This window comes from Corticium candelabrum, chromosome 1, assembly GCF_963422355.1.
Source record: "Corticium candelabrum chromosome 1, ooCorCand1.1, whole genome shotgun sequence".
In the NCBI taxonomy this organism is placed as follows: Eukaryota; Metazoa; Porifera; class Homoscleromorpha; order Homosclerophorida; family Plakinidae; genus Corticium; species Corticium candelabrum.
The window spans coordinates 5605360-5625223 of record NC_085085.1 but is presented as its reverse complement, the minus strand read 5'-3'; the positions used below and the strand labels follow the sequence as shown (position 1 = coordinate 5625223).

At 41.2% G+C, this 19864-nt stretch overlaps 2 protein-coding genes and 1 long non-coding RNA gene across 3 annotated transcripts; 1 reads left to right on the top strand and 2 right to left on the bottom strand.

The window, feature by feature from the left end:
* Window positions 1-9018: 9018 nt before the first annotated feature.
* LOC134184317 (zinc finger MYM-type protein 1-like) lies at window positions 9019-10768 on the top strand. The gene is made up of 2 exons (XM_062652018.1): window positions 9019-9107; window positions 9556-10768. The coding sequence occupies exons 1-2, from the start codon at window positions 9019-9021 to the stop codon at window positions 10766-10768; spliced, it is 1302 nt and encodes a 433-aa protein (XP_062508002.1).
* Window positions 10769-14296: 3528 nt separating this feature from the next.
* On the bottom strand, window positions 14297-17423 carry LOC134184230 (uncharacterized). Its single transcript, XM_062651904.1, has 6 exons — window positions 17368-17423; window positions 17099-17171; window positions 16418-16492; window positions 16307-16357; window positions 16042-16200; window positions 14297-15063 (listed from the first exon to the last, which is right to left on the bottom strand). Exons 1-6 carry the CDS (start codon window positions 17421-17423, stop codon window positions 14545-14547), a joined length of 933 nt encoding a protein of 310 aa, XP_062507888.1. The 3' UTR covers window positions 14297-14544.
* A 249-nt stretch (window positions 17424-17672) lies between these two features.
* Window positions 17673-18031, bottom strand: LOC134178490 (uncharacterized). The gene is made up of 3 exons (XR_009969629.1): window positions 17958-18031; window positions 17769-17843; window positions 17673-17714 (listed from the first exon to the last, which is right to left on the bottom strand). It is a non-coding gene; the product is annotated as an uncharacterized LOC134178490 (long non-coding RNA).
* Window positions 18032-19864: the final 1833 nt, after the last annotated feature.

Sequence of the window (19864 nt, the reverse complement as noted above, 5' to 3'; positions counted from 1 at the left end):
AGGAAATTTTCAAAATATATCGGTATTCACCTAAACGGCAACGAGAGCTGAAACAAGCTGCATCTACTCTTGACGAAGAGCTCAAGTCCTTTTCTGATATCAAGCAAGTTAGGTGGGTTGCTAGTAAAGAGCGGGCTCTCAAAGCAATCCTGCAGAACTTGTCATCTTTAGCTGCCCACCTGGAGCATTTGGCTGTTGGTGCCGGAAACAGTAGCGAAGAGAAGTCTAGAGCTCGAGGTATATTAGATACCATCTTGAGTCTCCGTTTCACATGATGCTAGATTTTCTTGCGATTGTGACTAAAGTCTCAAGAAAATTCCAACAAAACGACATTGTTTTAATTGAAGTGCCAATCATTATTGATGATTGCATTGATGCTTTATCAGACCTTCTACAGCAATGTGGAGATTATCGTAAGAAGTTCAATGCTATGTTCAATGCACATGAGAACACATATGGTACTTTGCAACTTAGTTCTCAGCGATCAACCAGAGGTGGCATCCATGCTAACACTGTTACCACTGTCGACTTAGATGACGACGCAGAGAAGTTTGTGAAGGGTGCTTAGTCATATCTGAAAATGTACTTTGGTTGCTTCAAAAATCCAACCCTGTCACATTTCGCAGCATTAAACTTTAAGAAATGGCCATGCGATGAAACCGAGAGAAAGAGCTTTGGTCATGACGACATCAGCGGTTTAGTTAAAGCTTTTGAGTTAGCAATGAAAAATGCCAGCTGCAATGTGGAAAGTGTTCGCAGTGAGTGGGGGATTCCACCGGAAACTGAAACGCCGTGTAGTCTCACTTCGAACCTCTCCTATACTTTCAGTCTACACTGATCTATTGAAAGGTGAATTCAGCAACCCTGACGGTGACCTCTCGAATATTCTGCACCTTGTGCACATCATGCTCACTATGAGTCCCAGCACTGCTGAATGTGAACGCAGAATTTCGGAAGTTTGACCCTGATCCCGCCATAAATGCTTGGATTCTTGGGTCAACTGGTTGGCGACACGTTCATGGCCATCGTCTTCCCACAAAGAAAACAAATGTGAAAAGTAGTGGCGGGTCTGATGGATCAGACAGTAGTTAGGTCTACCTTTATCTTGCATATTGCATTATCTTGCATATTGCAAACTAGCTGCTAAGGCTTAGAGCATAACACCTCTTGCAGTCACTGAGCAGTAACAGCTATTTCAGATCGTCTCAATTCTTAGTCTAAATTTCAAAATTGGTAGTCTTTGTGCTTTTCTCATTATTAAAATTAAAGGCAGCAACATATGTAGATGTCATTATGGATACAATTAGACATAAATTCTTAATACCCAAAATATTTTGGCTATTTTAATTGGCTAGTAAATTAAGCAGCTTCTGCACTTTTAGGACGGGCACCCTAACATTTTCCCGGGCTACCAACACATGGGTACATGGTAGCCCAGGGACAACTAACAGGTGTAGCGATTTGACGAACACTGAAGACTATAGATACCCAATGTGGCAGCGGAAGGTGGTGGTGGAAGGTGGTGGAAGGTGGTGGTGCTAGCTGGGGTCACGTAAACATTTACAATTCTTGTCAATGCTGTATAATTTTTTTGTGTTAACAGACAGAGTCAACATGAAGAGAATTAACTTAATAAATTAATTACTCCTATAACCCATGTAATCCCCTGTAGGAGACGGATACCAGTGCCGTATGCAGCACACAGCACAAGAAGGAGCAACTCGACGGTTTCCCCGTCCAAGGTAGCCATATTTGCCCAACACATGCTGTCTGTATGCTGCTTTCCGATAGCCGGCAGAAGAATAATCTGGACGCAGGTTTAATACGTCAGCACAATATCTAATGTTAAGTTGAAGAACATCTGGGTCTAGGACCGTTGAACGGAAATACTGCTGGGTACTGGTGCAGTTAACAAGGCCACAACACAAGTTCTCCCTGGCTGTTGGCATTTCTCTGCATCACCCACACTTGCACCAATTTGGTGGAGATGGGTTGGGTGGCCCAGCAAATGGATCGTCTGGTTGTTCCAAGCTTGTTACAGGTAGCTCAGAAAATTCTTGTGCAAGTGGCAAGAGAGACCTATGTTGTAAGAGAAATTGTACCAGTAGGTCTTTTGTCTGCTCTCTAGTAAGAGAACTCACATATTTCTGCAATTAGAATGTTACAATTATTGCTCTTCTGTTGTAGCAGTCAACAGCATATAAATGGAATATCTATTGCCACATGACCAAGACCATGGCAGAAAGAACTAAATCTACACAGCAGTTCTTGTGAATAGACAAAAGATCGGTCACCATAATGCACCACCACCATGCATATTATGATGTCATCACAGTCCATACCACAAATGCACATTACGACTGCCATCACTGCCACTTACCACAATGCACACACTCACTGTCATCATCATCATCACCACCACCACCACAACACACAATTATACCAAAACACTAAACCTTTAGATAGTGATTGTGTAGTTAAATTGTGTTCTTTATACTTTTAATAGTGCTTACAACATATGGAATAATTATAGAAAAATCATTGTAATATAGTTCATATTGAACAAAAGAAACGTACATCATGCAGATATCAACTCACCCTGACTTCATCTCCCGAATAGAAGCGCTCCCTCGGAGGAAGCTGACGATGGACAGCACTCGCAGATGACGGATTATTTGTGGCGTCAGCCTATATTTACAGGGGTTTTTAGTTCCAATTTGTACACTCGTCTAGATCAACCTACCCTATTTGTGCAACACGTGCGGCTACAGTTACACAAAGGCGTGCAGTTGATCTTGTTTGCCTTGCAAACGCATCCACGACCACTTGACCGCGCTCTGGCGCACTTGCTCTTCTTAGTGCAATCACAAATCATCTAGAACCACGCAATTTTACCGCACACCGTGGGGGGCCCTGTCGTAAAAACTGGACTCAACTGTAACTTCACGTTCCATTTCTCGTTCACTGAATGAGTCTGAATCGTTGTTGCAAGTCACTTCCATCAAGGCAGCCATCGCTTCTTTGCCGCAAATGTTAGCGCGCGTTTCTGACATTTTGCGTTAACGCATATCTCAGAAATGTCTCTTTAATCATTTAATCAAACATTTTTGTTGTACTCATCCATATAGAAAATGCAGAAGTGGATGATGATGATGACTGGAAGATCAGTGTGGAAGATCTTACAATTGGACGAGAGATCGGCCATGAACCATTTGGCAAAGTTAATCAGGCACTCCTACATGGAACACCAGTGGTCGTGAAAACTATTCGATATGGTGCCAGTGGCGTAACAAAAGAGATAGTGTTAAAAGAAGTTAATTGCCTTAGGTATACTTTCACCACATTAGATGTGTTCTGGTTTGTCTTTTCTTGCTCAATGCAACTGTTGCAGGAAATTGAGGCACGAGAACATCATTTTGTTTATGGGGTATGCCATGAACAATAGTGAAGTTAAAATAGTGAAAAATTTTGTTCAAGGGCAAACTCTGCAAAGCTTGCTCCTCAAGAAGGTTGCTGCACATTGCTAATATTTATTCAGTAAGTTTGATTTTGTTAAATATGTTGCTTATAGAAAACTCATTTGACCGTAAGTAACAAATTTCTTATCCTAGAGCAGTTGTCATTTGGACTGGCATATTTGCATGGCAAGACACCACCTATTGTTCATCGGGATCTGAAGCCTTCAAATATATTGGTAAAGTCTAGCTACTGAACTACAATGACATATGGATAGGTACACAGCCCTTGTGTGGTTGCAACGGGTAGAGGCACACTGCACACATACATCTGTGATTTGGGTTTAGCCCATATCAAGAGAGGGGCAACTCTCCTAAGTACCATGCCAAGAGCAGGGACAGTGTACTATCTTGCCCCTAAAAAATTGAAGGGACAGTGTGGTCCACCCTCGGATGTGTGGGCCCTGGGCCTCATGATAATTGAACTATACTCTGGTTGGCTTATTTCCTGACAGGTTTCCAAAGTTGCCATTAGATAACATTGTATTGTCGTGACAGGAGCTCATGCGTGGTCCGATGTCACAACGGAGCAAGAAGTTTTCGGAAGGCTGTATGGACAGCAATGTCCAGATGCTTTCAAATATATTTCGAATGGCATGAAAATGATTGCGCGTGAGTGCGTCAATTATGAGCCACACAAACGGCCTAAAATGGCTCCGGTTTTGACGATGCTGCACGGCTGTGGCAAGAAAGAACACGTGTGACTGCATGTCCATAGAGTAAGTTCATAATCTAGCATTCTTCTGTTATAGCTTTGCCCAGTTGCTTTTACTGTTCAGTTTGAGTTTCTGCATGTTTAAGTCAAAACGTTTCTGTGAGAGTTTTTGTTTGAGTTAAAGTTTCTGTTTGAGTTAACTTTGACAAGGGAGAGAGACAAATATGAATTGCAACATATTACTCTTACAATCCTCAACTTTAACTTCCATTTTTGAAAACAGCATTGCATTTATTTTCATTGCCTTGTTAGTCTCTACATGGTCATTCATTAAATCTATAATTCAAGTTCTTGCAACAAGTGCAAATACAGTTCTCTGGCTTTTACTGCAGTGTAGGGGAGTTGCCATATTTTCTCTCTCATAACTTGTGCAGTCATATCAATAAATTTCTGTGGAACAGCAACTAGTTTGTCTTCAATAAATTCTTCTGCAGCTTGCAGTTGCTCTGCAGTAACTGGGAATCTCTGCCTTTCAACTTCTATAACACAGATACTATACAATGTCATGTGTTAATTTCGTGATAAACATATTGACCTTCTGGTGCAAAATATAAAATATCAGTTAAAGCAGAAGGAAGCAATGAGTACGCCTGGCAACCCAGAAGCAGAGTCCGTACACCATTTACAGAAGCAGCCTGTACACCAGTTACAGAAGCAACGAAGAATCTGACCATTTTGAATTGAGACAAATAAAACTATTACGTAGATCTCTGCAAATTAACGCCGGGCGTAGGAAGTGGCAAAACAAACAGCTTTTCCGCAGCTAGCTGCCCTAGTGTCTTTCTATCAGAAGAACTACCAGGTATGTCCAGGAGCTTGTACGTCTCTTAGTACTACTAATTAGCTAAGAATATGTCAAGAGAAAAACAGCTCAGGTCTATTACCAGAGGAAAGATCGAAGCGCTGCATTCTGTAGGCCATATCACTCGCCAGATTGTAGTACAAGTGTGACGATCAAATACAGCAGTTCATCAATGCCTGCAGAGGTTGTCAAACGGTAGCAGCGACTATGCAACATGTCTTGGTAGAGAAAGAAAAGCAACGGCACGTAACGACAGGATGTTCGCCTTGCCATTGAGAACAAGAGAAAGACGTCGAGACAGCTATTCTTTCAGCTGCATTAACAAGCTGACGTTGCTATTTCCTGCAGTACAGTTAGAAGACGACTGCATGAAAGTGAGCTGCATTCTCGGAGGCCACGTAAGAGACCTGTGCTGACGGACGACCATCGCCGGCTCAGACGAGAATGGGCGGCAACGTATCGTGACCGGGAGATGGAGGCGTGGAGATCTGTCCTTTTTAGCAATGAAGTAGCATTGGAAACGACGGAGCGTTGCACGTCTGGTGCCGTAAGAAAGAAAAGGATTTGCCGCAATGCTGTGATTGACAGTAAAACACTCACTAAGTGTTATGGTGTGGAGTAGCATGTCATATATGGTGTCGGATCTCTAATAAGACTTGAAGGCCGCGTAGACGCTCTTGCTTACCAAAGAGTTCTCGAGGACTACACGCTTCCTGACGATCAACGATTAATAAGAAAGAATTTTGTTTTCAAGCACGACAATGTGCCCATCCATATCGCTCGATTCACCCGGCAATGGTTGCGTGACAACGACGTCACCTTACTTGACTGGCTTCCGCAGTCTCGACACGCCAACTCAATCGAAAACTTGTTGCATAAATTGAAAGTTTCAACAAACAGAAGGCATCCCCAGAACGAAGAAGAACTCTGGCGTTCCGTCCAGGAGGCCTAGCTGGCAGACAATTCTAGCAGAACATGTGCAGACTTTAGTCAACAGAGCTGCGCGTCGCGTAATTTCAATTAAATCAGCTAGACGTGGACAAACCAACTATTATTAAACAGTTAAAATGTTGTGTCACGTCTAGACGTGCAAACGACAATAGCGTGAGAAGTCACGTGATAATTTCGTCTAGCACCGTGTGGTTTACGGGGTTTTGAATTTTAAGCAATAATAAACATTAGCTCTGCACTGCTAGTAGGATCTGCATTTAGCTCGTAAAGATTCTTTACTTTTATTATTAGCTGGAAGATGATAAACGCGTACGTTTGTACTGGGTTATGAGGCAGTGTCCTTATAATTTTATGACGCGGACTATATATATATATATATATATATATATATATATATATATATATATATATATATATATATATATAATACAAATTTGCAAACTATTTATTAAGGTGTTTCTGATCTACAATGTGTTTCCATGCGCACTTGCACTTAAGTGTGTGAGTGTGAAATAAAATATGATGACATCTATTTTGACTGTGCTCAGTTAGGTTACGGCCTGATTGTGCTATTCTACTTTAGCTAATGCTTAAATTTATATTTAAATTTGATTGCAGCATGTTCGTTGAAAGAAAATCTACTTTTTACGCATTGACATTTAATTTGCATTGTGTATGTTTCTACTTGTAGCAGTGAGTAGGCGAGACAGCGTTAGGTCGCAGTCGTCTGAATTTTCTGACAAACTGTGAGTACATATACGTCAAACGGTTAAGCTATGACTGTGTGGTAATGTTACTTTTATGAATTCAAACAGGAGAAATGCTGCTGTTCAAGGTAGACTTTATGGTTTCATAAGTGGTTCGTGCGATATCTCTCGTGATGTTGCTTTTCACGTTTCTCGTTTGTCTGCTCAGACGCCATTAGATGTTGGGTGTCACTGCCGAGGACTTGTCAACAACTCACAAGACTGACATTCCAAGTGAAACAGTCTATACAATGGTAGATCTCTGGATTAAGAGAGATGGGAAAGATGCTACGCTCATTAGATTGTTGGAAGCAATGGAATTTATTGGAGAACTAGGTGAACTTGAAAGGAAACTGGCAGACAGTTTGCACTAAAGTACAATCCCATTATCACGGTTTAATTAGTGTAGGTATATGCAAAATATGTCAGCTGACATGTTCCATTAACTGAACCGTTACGTGTATTTGTGTATCTTACATTTTTGCTTTAATTAATTAATGGCAACGTTTACTAATTAGGTCATTGATGTCAGTACGTCGCATGTGAAATGATCTGTTTCTAACAAACAGTGAGAAATTACCACAGTCATTATTGACAGCACAACAGCTATATTAATTTTGTATTAACTTTAACAATACTAAATGGTATTGGTTTTAACCTAAGAAAATATTACCCAACTTAAACCATGTCTGTACTAATTTCTTACTACTAGTTGGCACTCAAGTGTTGAGAGTACTCCACTAAGGACAGTAATAATTCTTCTACAATCTTGATGCTATTTGCACAGGGAAGGTTAAGTTAAGTTGAATGAGACTGAGCTAGAAGCGTAACCATGCAGTAACCATGCTCGCTTTGTACATTAGCTAATGAGACGTTCAAATAGTTCAGACTAACAAGGCGACGACAGCTGTCTCTTCAAAGAACTGATGCAAGTGACCAACACAGTTTTATTCCATTTAGCGCAACTATATACGGTCCCAGACGTATGAATCTGAACGCCATGGTTTCGGTTACTCTCTCTGCTGTACAATGTGTTGGGGGATTTTTAATTACAAAATTTAGTATAACAGGTCCGAATTCACTAGGAATAAACCTTTTTCTCACACTCATTCACAAGTGACTACAGCAACAGTGAGAGCTGCTAAAAATTAATGTACGGTAATAGCAAAACAGTTGAGCTGAAGGGTGTGATGATGCCCAGACTTCGTGCAATATGTGCGTGCTGCATTACGCCCAACGCTCCCAACGTTCCTTAGAAAAAATTAAAAACCACTGTCTGACACTGCCACATCACAGTGCCCACAAGCCGCTTACCTCCACTCTCAAGTCACTGTACTTCGCCAACTTCTCAGCGCGTTTCTTGCGATATTGGCATCAGCAAGACTGCTGATGCTAATAAGAAGACATGAATTTGTCTTCCTATTTTCAAAGCAGATGTCAGAACGATTGGCACTGATCTTCATATATTAACTTAAAGGTTAACTGCAAGGCAAAAATCAAAAATTGTTTTATGTTGGAAATTGATAGTTCTAGTTGCATACATAACAGAAAAAATGGTTTTAGATTTCCAAGTTAAGTCTTCCCTGAGATATAGCACGTCAAAGTTGCTTCCGGTTTTTCAACTTTCGATAACGGGCGTGGTGTAGTGTGACGTCACTAAGGGGAGACGCGTGTGCGTCTGTATTGTCAGCGGTCTGTAAAAATGACTAATCTTCATATCCAAGGCAACGCTGCTAGGGTGGAGGCGACGGCAGCAACAGCTAGTCTTCTGAAGAGTCCTCTGTGCGTTTTTACGTGATAATACCGTTCCGTCATTGCATAAATCGCAGGATGAAGAAGATCTACTGGTAGCCATTAATAAGTATACGTAGTGATTAGACCACACAGGTTTGAGTTCAGCGACCATGCCTTTGAAGCTTTGAGATCGCCTGCTGCCTTGGAAGCGGACGAGGAAGAGGACAGGCTACCCGATAGCCTGTCATCATTGCAAGTAGAAGTAGGAGTTAGCAACGTAATCGATGGACATCCGGGCAATCAGGAGCGTAGGAACGGGTCGGGCCGGTCGGGCCATGGCCCGACCACTTTTGGAAATATGGACTTCAGCAAGCGAACGATTGCCGTAAACTTTCGGTTTAGGTATAGGCGATTAAATATATTATTTATTGATATATGTACTTCTAACAGGAGCTTCTATCTCCGTATATGCTCCTGACTCTATTGTATCCATGTTGCCTCGATGTCCAGAGTCGTCTGTCACGAGACATCTACTGAGCATGCCCAGGTAGCAAAATGGCAAGGCAGACGTCCGCGTTCGGCTTTGATAACGACGACATTGTTATTGCAACACATCCGCATCAGCCGTCTGCAACAACGTTCAGGTTTCCAAAGCGATCGTAATGAACGAAACTGAGAAGCTTCCAACCTTCTTGGTTTGAGAAATGGCCATTTCTCCACTACGATGAAACGAATGACGCCGTCTATTGTCACACCTGCTTGTCAGCCCATTTCATGAAGAAGGTCAACATTCCAACGGCTGACGACTCATTTGTAAGTTGTGTACATGTACAAGTTGTTTTCCAGTAGTCTCATACCAGACTCCCTCGCGATCAGATTTGCATGAAGTCATGCCTCGCTTAACCAGGTTGTTAGTGATAGGGTATGAGATTATATGCTACATTTCAGTTATTTTTGCAAATTTTTGTACCTTTTTTGGTGACGTAAACTCTGACAGTCTACACATCACATACACACAATTATTGTTGCCACAAATCATGAGTTTACGCTTGGACATCCATTGTTTTCACTAGTTTTTCTACTGCAGATTAGGAGAGGATTTACAAATTGGAAAAATACTACAGTATCTTTCAAGAATCATGAGAAATCAGCTTGTCATCGGGCTGCCACCGAAATTATAATTACCCTTCCTAGTACGACCAAGGATATTGGTAATCTGCTCTCTAAGGAGCATGCTACCTCTAAGAGGAGAAATAGAGCTGCCTTCTATCATATTTTGTCTTCAATACGATATTTGGCTAGACAAGGATTAGCAATACGAGGCCATGGAGACGACAGTGATGGAAACTTTATCCAGTTGCTTAGAATGAAAGCAAAAGACGATGACAATTTGTCTTCATGGATGACAAGGAAAGACAATTCTTATACGAGCCCTGACATTCAAAATGAAATAGTAGAGTTGATGTCGTCACATGTGTTGAGGGTTATTGCAAATGATCTTCGCAAATCTCCATTTCTCAGTATAATGATTGACGAAACAAGAGATTGTGCCAACACAGAACAAGTTACTGTAGTTGTGAGAATGGTTACCTATGAGTTTGATGTTCATGAGCAATTCCTGGGAATGTATGGTGTACCATCCGTAGATGCTCAGACTTTGACAACTGCGATAAAGAATGTTTTTGAGAGATTTAATTTCAGTTTTAATAAATTACGCCGGCAATGCTACGATGGAGCCAGTGCGATGAGTGGAGCAAAAAGTGGGGTAGCCAGGAGAATACTTGAAATTGAGCCAAGGGCACTGTTTACACACTGCTATGGGCAATCATTGAACTTAGCTGCCTGCGATACAATGAAGCAGATTAAACTCCTGAAAGATGCATTAGATGTATCTTTCGAAATAACAAAGTTGTTGAAGTATTCACCTCGTCGTGAGGGGATTTTTCTAAGATTGAAAGAAAACTTGCCAGGAAGTACAGCCACCGGAATTAGAGTCCTTTGTCCTACAAGATGGACAGTTAGAGCTGACTCACTTGCAAGCATTTTGGAGAACTTTCAAGCCTTGCAAGAAACCTGGCAGGAATCAATTAAAGTTGCACATGACACTGAAACCAAAGCAAGAATTGGAGTGGAAGCGCAAATGAACACATTTGATTATCTATTTGGCACCATGCTAGGTCACATGGTTTTGAGACATACCGACAATCTCAGCAGAGCATTGCTGGATAAAGGTTTGTCTGCTGCAGAAGAACAGCAAGTTGCTAGAATGAGTCTAGAGACATTGAAGTCTTTGCGTACAGATTAGTCGTATGAGTTGTTTTGGCTGAATGTCAACAAGAAGGCGGAGGAATTGGAAATTGGAAAACCCATGTTGCCTCGTCGGAGAAAGAGGCCTAGAAGATTTGAGGAAGACGAAGATGGGTACCATTATGAAACAGTCCGTTCTTACTACTTGCAATACTACAATGAGACCCTCGATGTCGTAATCAACTGCATCCAGGAACGATTCGATCAACCTGGCTATGGAATGTATAGCTCTTTAGAGTCGCTCTTAATCACTGCCGCATTGCAGTACAAACACGCAGATGATGATACTGAAGCACTTGCGAGGTACAAGTTTGAAATGGAGGAACAACTGGAGCGAGTATGTGCCTTCTACGGCGATGATTTTGACAAGGAAGAGTTGAGAGGGCAGCTGGTAACATTTAGTCTGCATTTCCAGAAGAACACAGAGAAACTTGAGACGGTTACAATATTTGATTTAAGGCGCTACTTTTCTAGCTTGTCATCTGGTCAGAGGTCCTTATTGAGTCAAGTATGCCGCCTCATGCAGCTGATTTTGGTTATGTCTGCTACCAACGCCACCTCGGAGAGATCCTTCAGTGCACTGAGACGTGTTATGAACTACCTAAGAACTACCATGTCTCAGAAAAGATTCAATAATCTAATGGTGCTTCATGTGCATAAAGACTATGGCGATAGTGATTTGGATCTGGATGTCATTCATGACCAGTTTGTAGCAAAGTCAGAAAATAGGCTTCGACTATTTGGGAAGGCCAATGAGGTTCAGTAATCACAGTAGTAATAATAATAATTTGTGTAAACTCCATGCTGTTTTCAATTTTAGTGCACGCTAAATAGGATAAATCACGTGACTTTACCACACCTCTCAGCGCGCGTTAGGCCCGACCAGTCCTAGAATGCTTCCTACGCCCCTGGTAAGTAAACAACATCCACAGGTTTTACCTGCGGTCGTTGTGAGATGATGGATACGTACTCGTGTGGAGTGCCTGTGCTGTCAAAACGTATTTGAGGTTGTCTCAAATAATGACACGATAATAATGTCGAATACTAGCAACAATAGTGGCACAGTGTACTGGTGAGTTCATGCAAAACTCTAGTGCTGTACGTGAGAAAGAGAATAAAATAAGTTGAAGTACGTACGTTGAATTCACGTTGACACAAGGTTTGACTTCACTGTACAGTATACTGTAACGCGTACGACTGCATTTACTACACATGATCATCAAGAGCCGAGTCATCTAGAGTCATCAAGAATCTGACCTCTCCTAGCCATTTTTTGCAGTACTTTAGTCCTGCACGAGAGTCTTCCTTATCTTCACGCTTCTCAATTGCGGCTCTCCTTTTCTTTTGCAAAGGTTCCAGAGTGCTGCGACCTTGAAGTGTGGAGGCAGGTAGATGGAAAATGGTGGCCTCGATTTCGCTCTTTTACAACCCAGACCAAGCTCTTGAATAGACCTGGCTGTACGTATCTCGAAGCAATCAGGCTAAAAGTGGCTACTGCAGACTTCTGTTCACTCAGGAAGACGCTTTGTACTCAGTAGCAGTCGCCCAGACGAGACAAACGTCTCTGCAATTGTCGTCAATATTTTGCGATTCCCACTCTTTTCTTAGCTTGGGGATCTTCGGAAATCGAAAGGCGATTGCGTATGACTTGCGCGAATTGGTGCATCCTGCAGCCACGTAACACAGAACCATTCTTTCGCCACAAATTCCTTTGTTTACACTACACGCTAGCGTGGAGTCTTCCCTCAGTGACGTCACACTGCACCACGCCCGTTATAACGCGTTAGCGCAAGTTGAAGAACCGAAAGCAACTTTGACGTGCTATATCTCAGCGAAGACTTAACTTAAAAATCTAAAACTATTTTTCCTGTCATGTATGCAACTATAACTATCAATTTTCAACATAAAAGAATTTTTGATTCTTGCGTTGCAGTTACCCCTTTAAACAATATATATATATATATATATATATATATATATATATATATATATGGCTGTATTTCTGGACATCATAGTGATGTCGTCCGTCTACACTCTTATCAATCAGGATAATGCCATGACCATCTGCTTTCCTCAAACTGACGACAAAATGTCCAGTAGCAGCGGCGTACTCAGGCATGTTTCCAGGTGGCCCGTAACTTCTAGAAAGTGGGCGTCACGTCACGTTTACTGTTAAAGTAAGTGACTATTAGCGCGAGTGTTGAAAGATCCTTTTTCAGAACTGTAGCTTAACAACTATCCCGAATCTTTACAAGTCTAACCATACTGTTATTTTTTAAATTGAAGTTGTGCGTGTTAGGATTAGAGTTGTGAGGGTTAGGCTGCGGTAGTTGTAGAGTTATAAAAATTAGGGTTAGTGTTGTGAAGTTTATGGCTAAAGTTGTGAGGGTTATGGCTGAAGTGTGATCATTTATGAGGTTTAGGGCCAGGGTTGTTAGCGATAGCATTAGATTTGTGAGGGTTAAACATCACAACTCTAACCCTAGTCTTCTTAACTTTAACCCTAACCTTGACAACTTTAGTCCTAACCCTCAAAACTTTAATCCTAAGAAGATTGTTAAATTATTGATGCTATATTTGCAATAGCAAATTAATTAACACAATGGCAGCAGAGCGACTATTAGGTTGGGGCGAAGCACAATAGAACGTCGGTGTACATAAAGTTTTCCATGACTCTCCGTTGCCATTTTATCACAAGTCTGTGACATCATGGTCACCGTTTTCTGTAGACAACATTACTCCTTCTGGGCATCAGAAAGCTCTTAATTATAGGCATTCACACTTCTGGTAAACACTGTCGTATATTCAGTGTGGTACAAAATTCAATTATTTTTCCTAAACTTTTTTTCACAGTTGTTGATCGTCAAGTTTGGGAGCAATTGCTCCTTCTGCCCCCTATCTCCGCTGCCACTGCAACAGGCTGAATTAGGACTTCTATGTGAATGGCAACCCAAACGCGTTTAGTTGTTGATATTAATTAATGTCTTATTATTATTAACATTTGGACACCCCACCAAGAAATCTTGTGTACGGGCATGAACTGTGGAGGATGGCGACGACCTGAATGTGTCGATCAGTGTAGTCTGGCCGTCGGTGTCAAGGCACGTGTTACAGCCAGCTAGAATGTGCACTCGCAAGAGGCAAGCGAGACTGACTTCATGATGCAGAACGTTACGCATATACATACCGAGTCCGAAGAGCTTGGTATTGAGCTGCAACAACCAGTCCCTCGGTTGCTGGTAAAAGAGACGATGAATTCAGCCATTGTCTTATGTCCACAAGTGGTTTTCCATGAGCCGGCGATACAGTGTGTATGCGTCTGTGTATGTGCGTGTGTACAGAGGTGTCGCGTGGACGCAAAAAGTGGTGGGACTTTAGCCCCCTCTAGCCCCTATTACGCGACGCCCCTGGTGTGCACAACAGGATGAGTGTAGTGTGGTGTCGTGTGGTGTGTGTGTGTGTGTGTGTGTGTGTGTGTGTGTGTGTGTGTGATAAAGTTACTAGCTGCTCGTATAGCCATAAAAATATTTTGGTTGATAATAATTGATATCGATAAAGCGAGACTGTGACTAATTGCTACGTACTACTATCACATGCTTGCACAGCTACGATAATTAAAGCTCTAACAAATAGAAACCATTCACGATGGCGATAGTCTAAATTCTAGATATACGACATGAAATTGTTACTACACTGCATCCATTCATTCGACAAAGCAACGAGTCTTAATGGTTTTTGTGATATACCTGGTCTTCCGACAAGAGCATTAAGCGATCAGCATAGATACATTGCGACAGTCATTTGCACATGGGACGATTGACTGGAGATGCTCGATGGCAGTAAACAATTCTCCCAGCGACAGTCGTTACCATTTGGATACCGGTCTGTGTCGCAGTTACCAGTGTGTACCTCAGGATTATGTTTGTCAAATGTCAGCCCTTGATACGTATCGGAAGTCGGTTCTGGAGGGGTTCCATTATTTCCTGTACACAAATCTACTATTTTAATAGGATTGTTGAGTATTGCTCCTCTCCACGTCTTTCCTAATTCATTATTCCTATCCCCACGATAAGCATATACTAATTGACCCTCGTGATAGGCTGCAGTTACTTGCACCTGTCCAGGTACTGCGTCTTTATCGGCGATGTTGCACCATCCAACAGACAGGTCTGTGCATGGTCGGTCGAATGAACTGAATGTGCGCATGTCGTTTGTAGCACTTCCAACCTCAAGATATGAATGCTTCCAAATCAATTGGCAACGATGGGACAAAACCGAATATCCACAATAACCCTATAATAAAGAGATAGAGATAGTTTGAATAAGAAGTATTGCACACACACGCACATACAAAAAAGGACAAATGGACAAATGTTAAGACCTCCACGTCTCTCGACGTCGACCTTGAGGTCAATTGCGGATATAGCTTCCCTGCCTCTAGAGGCAGGGCCTCCATGCGCTACGTGGAGTCTTGGGGCCAGCGCTACAATCCACCTGGAGCTTGATCACAGTCATCCAAAGGCACTAGCAATGGCGCAGCTCTGGGACTGGACCCCAAGAGCCACACGTACCTGTCTGCTGCATGATGTTGCTTCCAACCAAGCGGTCTTGTCCACCCCAGTCATCGACCAGGTACTCATGTATACTCCTGAGTCGAGAGAAGCAAGTGTGGGTGAGTTTCTTGCTCAGAAAACAGCGACAGTGTCGCTTCCACCAGAATCGAACCTTCAACCCTCATCACGAATACAAAATCCCAGATGTCATCACCTACGCTCTACCATCTGCTCCACCGCGCCCCACACACACGCGCACACACACACACACACACACACACACACACACACACACACATGCACGAACGCACGCACGCACGCACGCCAGTATGAACACGCACAATGCATGCATCTCCTATTTCTCCGGCTTCCTAATAATTGTATTATTGGACATTAATATATTAATTAATTGCTGGTTTATAATAATCTTATATTAAAAAACAGGAAAAATAGTATATAGTAAAATATGAATTATCAAAAATTCATATTTTATAAATACGACTAATAAGAATTACTATGGCGTTGAGCTATACAACTAAAGTCATTAGAAAGCTACGAATGTAAATTGCACCTGTGGCCTTTAGTACGTATACTCTGTAAATATTTATTGCCATAAATAGGACATGCTACAGTAAATGTTCTGCATAGTAACTTATAAGGCAATATAAATATATGACTGTATTACACCCGAAATATCGCATTACACCCACAGTCATACCTCATAATTGTTATATGGACATCCTCTTGTCATACTGTACCAGTTGTTTCCGTTGCACACTGTCAGTTCGTTAGTCACGTTGTTCAAATAGAAATGTCCGACTTTCGTCGCGTTGCAGAAAGGGATAGAGCTCGATCGAATTAGGTTAGATTGTGATGTCTAGACAAAACCAATTTGTCATTGGTGCGTCATAACATATAAACATACCAACGTACATTCATGCATGCTGGTAGCTATATAGCTGCAGATTAAGATGTTAACTTACCTTACATGCTCCTACATCATCTTTTAGTTGCGCAACGGCTGCATATAGATCCTATACAAACCAGGATATCTCACCTACATGTATATAAACCTCGAATATACCAGATCTCACATAAGAAGTATTCTCGAAAAGATTATACTCTTCTTCAAGATTAGCGACGTTCTCTTGTAATTCTGCTGTAACATTCTGTGCAATGTGTCAAAAACGACTCAGTGAAAACAAACGTAACTGGAGAAATGACATTCATGCAGCAGCTTATATACTAAAGGACAAGTCCAACGAAATTGACTTTTTAACATTTGGGCATTATCGATACATCCTTAGCATGCAGTCGTCCGTAAACGCATTGATTTGCTCTCAGTGGGCGAAACCTGGTTCTCAATTTAATGAACGAGCACGTGGGCGTTGCGCACCACAGAAACATCACTCGTTCGTGATAAGGAAAGCAAAGATAACGCAGTAACTATATCAATCGATTTGTCTCCGTGAGATATACTCGTACAGATTAATTGTTATCCTTAGACGTAGTGACGGTTATAGCAGTCGTCTTACCGGAAGTAGCAAACGACCGACTCGACGGAAATACCGACCCGACAGAAACGACCATGTAAACAACTTTGGAATATATAGCGTGTGTTCACTGGTAACGCTTGCGTAATCTCGACTAAGGTTTTTGAAGCTTGTCCGCTAGTCTACGCGGAGTTACGCAGGTCGTTCCTTTTTTGATTACTGGTCATGTCTTTTGAAGGTACCTTCAAGATCATAGCAAACGGAGAGTAACAGTAAGTAAACCTGCGACAAAGCGCCGCAGAGCAATGATTTACCATCTGATGATAAGACTGCCTGTCCTTTCTTAGCCACCTGTCTAAACAAGTTTTTGAGATGATTGGGTCTAGTGTAACTCAGCCATATGTATTAACAAGTGTTGGGACGCTTGTGTATAGTGACGTGAACGTGGCATTAATTTGTGCATGCTTGCAAGTAGTAGGTGCTTGCCAACACGTGTGCAGAAACTGTTTGATGGTGTTAAACTTAGACGTGGTTGCGATTGGAGTACGTACCTGAGCCTCGTTGTTGAGGCTAAATCAATCGTTGGGTGTTCTAGGAACACACGCATAGGTAATTTTCCTGCTTTGCAGTACATTGGAAGCACATTGCTAATTCTACTTTACAACCAAAGTACCCGGAACTGGACAGGGGTCAATTTGTCGGCGCCTAGGGATCAGCACTGTAGTGCTCCCTGTCATAATTAAGTTCGTTCATTCAATTTTTGTTAAACTTCCCTTTTTGATTAACACACGCGTAAAGGAATGGTATCTACGCAACAATAGTATACATTCACTTCAGCTAATTCGTCAATATTAATCTGTATAAGATCCTTGAGACTCGTTACTTCTTCTTTTATCGCCTATTATATCGGAATAAGCAAACGATCCGCATGCCTGCATGTGAATTGACGAACCATAGAGCTTTCATTTAAACGTTCATCATTGTGTTGGAGCTGCATGGTCACTTCGAGCAATTCCACGGTCGAACTCTAAGAAATGCAAGTTGCTGATATTGACGGGCAACGGACTCCTTTTTTATTCGTTAACTTATATATATATATATATATATATATATATATATATATATATATATATATATATACCTTGAGTGTAATTCTTTCGTCTTTTGCATGCCGCAATTCACTTGTCACGTTGCTCAACTTTTCTTGCATTATCTGGTACAAAGTAACACACAAAATGCACAAGAACTCCTTTTATATACAACAAAACTTAGTTTTTAATGTTACATGTTTAAGAATAAAACAGCCTCGAATGCAAGATCTGTAATACATACCATTGACTATATATCTGCTAATTAAGAAATAACTATACAAAAAGACATCGCTGAACCTTTGCAAGTTGAGAATTAAGTCAGCTGCTATCTAATAAGACATCGTGAATTGTCTACAGAACCGCAACTAGCTAGCGGCATTTAGTGACTATTATATTGAGGATGCCTTGACCGGCCCATTTATGCCCTTCGACAATGCGACGCCGCTGACACATCTAGGCATATCTTGGTAATACAGTACTCATGTACGCGACAAGTCACGTACTTCGTACTTACATGCTCAGTATACCGACATCTAGCTGGTTCGGAAAGCACTAATATAATTGCAACTCTTGCTTTCAAGCAAGTCTGTGCCACCAATCCTTCTATTTATCAATCTGATCGGCTTTACTTGGCGGTTCGCTTTTTCTAACCTTCAAGTATTTAATGACTTCTTGCATTTGATTAAAAGTTGGTGTAATTTTTTAAATTTATTAAAGATTCATTAACATCTACGGTATACAAAATGTCTGCCAAATTACGTCTACAGTACCTTGGAAGTTGTACTCACAGCAACCAGATTGTCTTGAAGTTGAGCAACATTTAAATTCAAAGCCTAAAAGAAAAATTGGAGTCATAATAATCAAAAAATATATTATAAACAAAACTTTAAAATATTTTGTAGGTTTAATGAGGAAATTACATCTAAAAATAAATTTATGTATATATATAGATGTATATATATCACAAATACTAACAGTTGAACTGCGATTGAAAAGTGCGTTGTCTGCTTGAAGCTGAATGATGAGTTGGCGAAGTTCCACGTTGTCCACCTAAACCGTCGACTTCATTAAAAAGGAAACGGACTAGCCATGCATTGTGACCTGCAACTTGATCCTTTCTTCTCTTTCACTTTGTAGATCCCTCTTCAGATTACTAAAATCCTCTTGAATATTCTGTAAAAAATTTCAGTCAATTTATTATATATAAATTGAGTGTTTTGAAAATTGTTCCTAATCGTGTATGTGTAAACTAAAATGTGTACCATCATAAGCGTGCATAGGGTTACAAAGAAGCGTCGCGCTCGCTGCCATTGCATGTGTGCATGCTCGTTCTTTCTACGTACGACTTTCTAGACCTACACCTTGCATGTACAAATTTAGCGCCTCTGGTATTAACCTATAGGAGTAGATCAAACTACTGTAATACGTTTACGAAATCTACAGGTATACGTGTACAAAGATGCTTGACCATTGCAATCTGAGACGTCATGCAAGACAAGACAGTGTAAACGAGTATGCTCAAATTACAGTTTGATTTTGAAAACTGATGATGTAACTGTAACAAACTTATTATGGTAAGAGACTTCGTACAACAAACGAACTTAAGACAATTTACATAACAGTCCATAATAGCTAGGATACTAGATCATACGCATTTGGCAAGTCGAGCGTGCTTACAACCATATTAGATCCGTTCATTACAAGTCGAGCGTACTTACAACTATATAAAATTAGATCCGTTCACTATGTATAACTTCTAGCTTGCACAACAAATAAACATTCTGTACATCCAATTCATTTCTTAGCTTGACCCAAATTGGAGTTGGCTCGATGAAGCATATTGTTGCTCCCACTTCAATAAAATTGCTTTCTCAACAACTTGGAAACTGAGGACGCTACTGCAATATCCCGCGATCCCTGGAATGCAAACTAGAATCCCTGAATCCCTAACACGACC

Bases quoted from the DNA above. Each gene is read 5' to 3' on its own strand.
- LOC134184317 (XM_062652018.1), top strand. From the start codon at position 9,019: ATGGCAAGGCAGACGTCCGCGTTCGGCTTTGATAACGACGACATTGTT. The intron at 9,108-9,555 runs GTTTCCAAAGCG...ACTGCAGATTAG, and splicing joins CCGTCTGCAACAACGTTCAG to GAGAGGATTTACAAATTGGA.
- LOC134184230 (XM_062651904.1), bottom strand. From the start codon at position 17,423: ATGCGTGTGTTCCTAGAACACCCAACGATTGATTTAGCCTCAACAACG. The intron at 17,172-17,367 runs GTACGTACTCCA...AAACTTGTTTAG, and splicing joins GCCTCAACAACGAGGCTCAG to ACAGGTGGCTAAGAAAGGAC. The intron at 15,064-16,041 runs GTATGACTGTGG...TCTTTATTATAG, and splicing joins GTCCATATAACAATTATGAG to GGTTATTGTGGATATTCGGT.